The sequence below is a fragment of the Lolium rigidum genome, unplaced genomic scaffold (assembly GCF_022539505.1).
Source record: "Lolium rigidum isolate FL_2022 unplaced genomic scaffold, APGP_CSIRO_Lrig_0.1 contig_8291_1, whole genome shotgun sequence".
In the NCBI taxonomy this organism is placed as follows: domain Eukaryota; kingdom Viridiplantae; phylum Streptophyta; class Magnoliopsida; order Poales; family Poaceae; genus Lolium; species Lolium rigidum.
In genome coordinates this window covers 118,873-125,004 of record NW_025901518.1, presented here as the reverse complement: position 1 = coordinate 125,004, position 6,132 = coordinate 118,873, and the positions used below count along the sequence as shown (strand labels likewise).

The window sequence follows — 6,132 nt, the reverse complement described above, 5'->3', positions numbered from 1 at the left end:
CCAGGCAGCAGACATGTATCATATTAGTGTCAATCCAATTGACTAGGGATAGTTTAGTTGGTCAGAGGGTCACTATCAGGTTGACCCGTTCTCGCGGATCCCCGACGACAGTATCCTGATAACAGTCCACCATACTACAGATGACAGTGAAAGCATACACTTTCTTTTTTGGGTCATACGCAAAGTTATCAAGAAACAAGATCACATGGATTAACACCGTCACATTTACATATATATATGTGAAGATCTTTCAGTTGTACAGTGCTGTAAGAAAAGGGTAAAAAGAATGTACAGCGAAGTGTGAAGATGTTGCACTAAGTTCGCAACATCTGCAGAATTATACATAAAACATGTCATCTATACCTGCATCGCTTACTTCTTTTTCTGTTGCACTAAGTGGGGCTATGCCTTCAGCATCCGCAAGTAGTCGTCAATGATAGACATAGCTGATGAGCGGTACCCAGAGCCAAAAAGGTTGTAGTGATTCAGGTAGTGGTAGAGGAGATACAGGTCCCTTCTCTTCTCAAAGCCTGGCTGTTTTGGCATCACCTGAATTGAAGTTCAGTATGTTACATTCAAACTTTCTATCATAACAGTAAATTCAGTAGCCACCCGGTACAAGAGGTGATAGTTATATAGGAAGAGAGAGAGACAAATTGAGTAGCCCACTCAGGGGAATGAACTCAATGAGTACAACTCAAGGTGAGGGACTTTATTTTATCGGAGTGATACAGAAATTGTATCCCAATTTATTGCAAAATATCAATTAGTTTTGAAGTAGCAACCAGTTAGTTGACCCTTTCAGCATTTCGGATAATGATAAGTGAATTCTTTATCTGCATATGCTAGTGGTGCCAGATACAGGTGTGGAGCAAAATGAAAAAGTGGATACCTCAAAATAAGAGTTATAGAATTCCCCTCCAAATCCAGCACACCACGACATCCCAAACTCTGCTTCATTGTGTCCATCTGCAGATAAAGAAAAAATGATGAGGTACTGCCTGTGGGATCTAATAAGTGTGTGCAAGAAATTCAGGAAAGCAATAGACTGCATAAAACAATTGTGATTCTGGAAATGGAGGAAATAAATAATGAATTTTGCATACAGTAGCATGCTGGATCCAATATCACAGGATCTCCATTAGTATCAGAGCTTATGTTTCCACTCCATAAATCTCCGTGAAGAAGGCATGGCTCAATAACAGCACCATCAAAAAGTGGATGCATATTCTTGATCAATCGCTGACCTGCTCAAGAGGAACATACATCATATGAATTGTTGCAAACTTGCCAAATGTTAGCTAAGATGAATGATCACAAATCGAAAGAGAAATGATGAGCACCCAGTTATTGATGGAGCATGACACGAACTAGGAACACATAAGTCAACTTCACATTTATTGCTCTTTTCTCCTATGTACCTTTTTCATATATGGCTGAATCTCCAAACCGCTGTGATATCAACTCTAATTGGTATCCCAGCCTATGCTTCGAGTAAAACTCAATCCAGTCAGCAGTCCAAGTGTTAATTTGGGGAGTGCTACATTGCGAAAATTGGTGGGTTAAAAAGACCAATGTAGTAGGATTTCAAGCAAACTTGAGTTTTGCATGTCACACAGCTAGAGACAGAACAAGAGGTAAAATTGAGCAGATGCATGTCACTGTGAAACTACCTCTTCTGGTTATAAAAGGGATAAATCGTCTAATTTTAGAATACCAAACACTTAACTGTACCTTCCAATTGTATTTTCAACATGGAAACCATAGCCCTTATCAGATTTTGCAGCTTTATGCATTTCAGCGAGCTTCCTTCCCAGAGCTGACTGGCAATAACCGATTTGTTCAAAATAAAGGATTCAAACGAAAGATTGGAATATAAGGTGCAAAGTTACCTTTTTCTTTGTATGAAAGGGGTTTCTGGACAAGGTTACCTGGTCTCCTCTAGAACGACCAAATTGAATAAACTCCATGATGATAAAAGATCCGCCGGTTGGTAACGATCCCACCTGTATTAGGGTACACAGAGTAAGTATGCTAAATTTTCTCAACAGTTGTATATTAGTTCTAGTCCAATCAGTAGACGCTAGGTTCCTCAGATAATGTAACAACCTTGATATGAGTAGAATTGAAACAGTTTGAGTGCAATAGCGTACACCACATTTCAAACTTGTAAAACAAAATTGCATGGTGCACACATCAATGCAGTTTCAGTCACGTATTGTGTTAGTCATATATTGTACTGTTTTATGCATCACACAACTTGTACATGTTCTTGCATCCGAGTCTCTACTCACCTTGTATGGCAAAGGAACACGGATTGACTTGGTGTCATACATTGCCTTCAGGCCCAGAGCCTCCCCTTCAAACATAGATGGACCGATGCGCCTGGCATACAACAAGATGATTGCAGTCGGCCGTTGGCAACAGTGTGGAGTAGTATTGCAGATTGGGCCCGACGACATGATGAGTTGCCACTAGCATTGTGCACTACTCCACGAAATGATGAGCTTCAAACATAAATTTGTTTCAGCACACCTGTTGGTCTTCACGAAAAAGGAGCCAGCGTCGGTCTCATAGCGTTGTGCAGCGTTAATGCAGCCACCCCCGATGGAGCTTGTCCCTGTAATCTTCGTGGCCTTCCCCTCCGTGAGGATCCATTCCTTGATCGGGTCGTCGCCCATTGCGGCCACTGCAGAATGAGTTGCAGAATCGCACAAAGCAGGTCAGACAGACCGTCAGAGTGACACATAAAAACACACAGCACAGTCGGCAGAAACTGAGAAGCATGGACACAGCTCAGATTACAGGGAAGAGTTCATCGGGGCTACAGCGGCTAGGTAACAGCGGGGAGAGGCCTAAATTTTGGGGATGGAGAGCAGGCATCGAGTGTCGAGGCGGACTTACCGACGGACAGCTTGGAGGCTGGTCTTGGGAAGCAGGCGGAGCGGCGAGATGGATGGCGGCGAGGGAGGAGCGAGGCGGCGGATGAGGTGGAGGGCGAGGCGGCGGAGAGGAGCGCCACGTTTGCCATCTCCGGCGCGCTTCGATTGGCTGCCGGCTGCCGTGGCCGGGAGTGACAGCTGACAGGTTCCAGTCGAAACCTTGATGGGCCTGGTGAGGACAAGCCACATGAATAGCTTTTGTACTGGACATGAATGAACATCGGAGGCCCAATTCGTGGTGTAAGGGCATCTCCAGCGTGACCGGAAATGCGTCTGCAGACTACCTCCAACGGGGCGACGCATAGTAACCGGACCGTCCGCGGAGACGCAAACCTGGCCCAAATATTTGCCAGATTTGCGTCTCCACGGACGCTCGGCGGTCGCGGAATCTGTCCGCCTTGGGTGCATCCGGACCCGGTCGGCAGTGAGTAGGTAAGCAAAAGATTTTTTCATTACTATTGATTGGCCAAAAGGACCATCTTTACAGAGATGGTTAGTCGAGTTAACCTAAAACTACAATGGCCGTACCTACTCGCCGTCGCGCGGCCTACACCGGCCTCGGTTATCGCGATCACGCGGCCTCGATTATCGTTATCGCCGTCGTCGAGCGGGGCGCTTCGCGCACTCCGCGCGCGCGCAGCGGCGGCGAACGAACATCTCGCCCCGCCGCTGCGCCGTTCGAGGGCCTCGGCCAGGGTGCTGTCCCACAGGGCCACCGCCTGGGCCTCCGCCACCTTGGCAGCCGCAGTCGCCGCCTGGGCCTCCTCCTCCTCCGCTGCCGCCTGGACCGCCGACGCGTCCTCGTTCGCCTGGGCCGCCGCCTGGATCGCCGCCACGTCGGCGACGAACCGGGCCCTGTCCCTAGCCGCCGCCGTCACCGCTTCGTCCCTGGCGGCGATGGCGGCCTCTAGCTCGCGGTTCTCCTGCTCGACCCGCGCGGGAGAAGGGCCCTTACGCTGGAGCGAGTCCAGGTCAGAGCACATTACCCCGAGCCATGGCCATCGCATAGGCCGTGGGCTTCCTCCTCCGCCACCCAAGCCGACGACGCCGGGCGTCCCCGCCCGAGGGACTCGAAGGACGCGAGCAGAATCCGCTGGTCGCCGGCGCACTCGAAGCGCATGGGCACGGGGACGTCGTCGTCCGCGATGTCGTGGATGACGGCGTCGGCCGGAGGGGCCGCGATGGCCGCCCGCGCCTCCGCGAGCTCGGCCCTGGCGTCAGCGAGCTCGGCCATGGCGTTTGCAATCTCCGCCCTGGTCGCCACGAGGCGCCCTTCCGCGCGCTCCGCCGCCTCCGCCCCTGCCGCCGCCACCTCCAGGTCCAGCTGCTGGGCCTCAACGCCGGCGACGGCTACCTCCTCCTCCTCCGGGTGGAGCTGGCGGCACATGTGAACAACGTGCTCCCAATTCATGTGGTCGGCCATGGATGGATGGTAGCTTGAGGTGTGCTCGTCGCCCCCGCCGGTGTCCACCATATATAGCCACGGCGGGGCGGGAAACGGCGTTGGCGCGCAAGGCGTTTCCCCGCGCGCGACGCGGCGAAACCTGCCAATGTATTGGGCAAGCGTGGGAACGATCGTCGTCGCGCGGGAACATTTAATCGCCGGCGGCAGTCCTCGACGGGACGTAAAAATTAGCGAGCTTGACGGTGTCCCCGGTTAAAAAATGCGTCCGCACCGCTGGAGGTACCGCAGACGCAAACGGTCGCTCTGGGCCACATCGCGTCCGCGGGCCGATGCAAATGGACATTTCGGACGTCCGAAATACGGGTCGGCCCGCTGGAGATGCCCTAACGGGAAACGCCACATTCTGAAGCTGTTGTACTTTGACTGAACTCGGCGTGAACCTAAAACCAGGCACGAATCGCCGAAGAAACAATGATGCACTGATCCTACAGCTTCACTTAGTACATTCGACCAGAACCAATCAACCAGCCAGGAGCCAACCAAGAAGGAAGAGATCTCTGTTTCAGAGTAAACTATTCATGTTGTTTGTTTGTTTGTTTGTTTGTTACCGGACATGACTTTTTTTTGAATGACTTACCGGACAGGACTGAAGTTGAACAAAACCATATTGGTGCGATCAAAATCGCTTCGACATCTAATCTTCACATCTAGCACAAGGAGCCGCCACCGCGATGGCAACAACCTCAAGATCACCCGCTGCCCCTCCCCTTGTTGCCCATGTAGCCAAGAGGAGTTGCCACCACCGCTGCAACGCTGCCTACCGTAAAGCCAAACGCGCAGCTTCTCCACCCCGGCGTCCATGGTCTCGCACCAGCAGGGCAACGCCTCCCACAGGGCAGTGATGCTCATGCAGATCTAGGCCCGCCTGACCCAAACTTGCACACACGCCCAACAAAAGGAGCATGGCAGCAGGAGGTGGTGAGCACGATACCCATGGCCCCTCCACAACCCCTGCAAGGTACCTCCGCGCGCAACCGGGAACACCCGCGATCAGGCCCGCGACCTAGGCATGATGGCCCAGATCCGGGCATGCATCGGACGTCACGACCGCCGCCCACGGCCACAGCCACGGCCCCATCGTCTCGCACCGTACCCGGCAGGCCACGGCCACCAAGCTGCCACCCGCCGCCCGTCGGCCGAGGCCTCCATCGAGGTGCACCACCGCCTGACTGGCCTGCCCCGTGTGGCCTTCCAAACACCGGGTAGAGGACGACCCGCCGCCACTAGCCTCCACATGTCTTGTACATTCCACTAAACCCTTGAAACATAAAGGTTCAGAGTTTAATCATTGGGACAGTGTAACTGGGAGCAACATACCAAGAAAGCACAAACAAATCAATGAGATGATCCAGCATTTACCAAAAAAATGTGCAGAACCAATGTGGTTGGCCATAGGATGAAAATAAACAACAAGCCTCATACAACTTTCACATAACACTCAAGCGGAGATGCTTGCAATTATAATAGAGCGCGCTAAGATCGATGGTCAAATTGAAGGTGTAGTCCCCCATCTGGTTGATGGAGGCCTGTCCATACTTCAGTATGCCGATGACACAATACTTTTTATGGATCATGACTTGGAAAAGGCAAGAAACCTGGAATTAATTCTTTCAACTTTTGAGCATTTGTCCGGTCTCAAGATTAACTTCCATAAAAGTGAATTGTTTTGTTTCGGTGCAGCCGTCGACGAGGCCAACCTATATGCTGAATTATTTGGCTGTGGGA

At 51.5% G+C, this 6,132-nt stretch overlaps 1 protein-coding gene across 2 annotated transcripts; it reads right to left on the bottom strand.

Annotated features, from left to right (window-relative positions):
* Window positions 1–206: 206 nt before the first annotated feature.
* On the bottom strand, window positions 207–3,046 carry LOC124682301 (protein-ribulosamine 3-kinase, chloroplastic). Of its 2 annotated transcripts, none has more exons than XM_047217015.1 (9): window positions 2,905–3,046; window positions 2,536–2,689; window positions 2,295–2,385; window positions 1,893–2,006; window positions 1,735–1,823; window positions 1,422–1,540; window positions 1,107–1,247; window positions 893–969; window positions 207–549 (listed from the first exon to the last, which is right to left on the bottom strand). In XM_047217015.1, the coding sequence occupies exons 1-9, from the start codon at window positions 3,029–3,031 to the stop codon at window positions 403–405; spliced, it is 1,059 nt and encodes a 352-aa protein (XP_047072971.1). In that variant the 5' UTR covers window positions 3,032–3,046; the 3' UTR covers window positions 207–402. The 2 variants fall into 2 exon arrangements, with proteins under 2 accessions (XP_047072971.1, XP_047072973.1); XM_047217017.1 differs by having other exon boundaries at window positions 1,932–2,006.
* Between the last annotated feature and the right edge of the window lie 3,086 nt (window positions 3,047–6,132).

Excerpts from the sequence above, each read along its gene's own strand:
- LOC124682301 (XM_047217015.1), bottom strand. The coding sequence starts at position 3,031 with ATGGCAAACGTGGCGCTCCTCTCCGCCGCCTCGCCCTCCACCTCATCC. Across the intron at positions 2,386-2,535 it reads TTTTTCGTGAAGACCAACAG|GCGCATCGGTCCATCTATGT; the intron begins GTGTGCTGAAAC and ends GTTGTATGCCAG. Across the intron at positions 1,541-1,734 it reads GTTGAAAATACAATTGGAAG|CACTCCCCAAATTAACACTT; the intron begins GTACAGTTAAGT and ends TTCGCAATGTAG.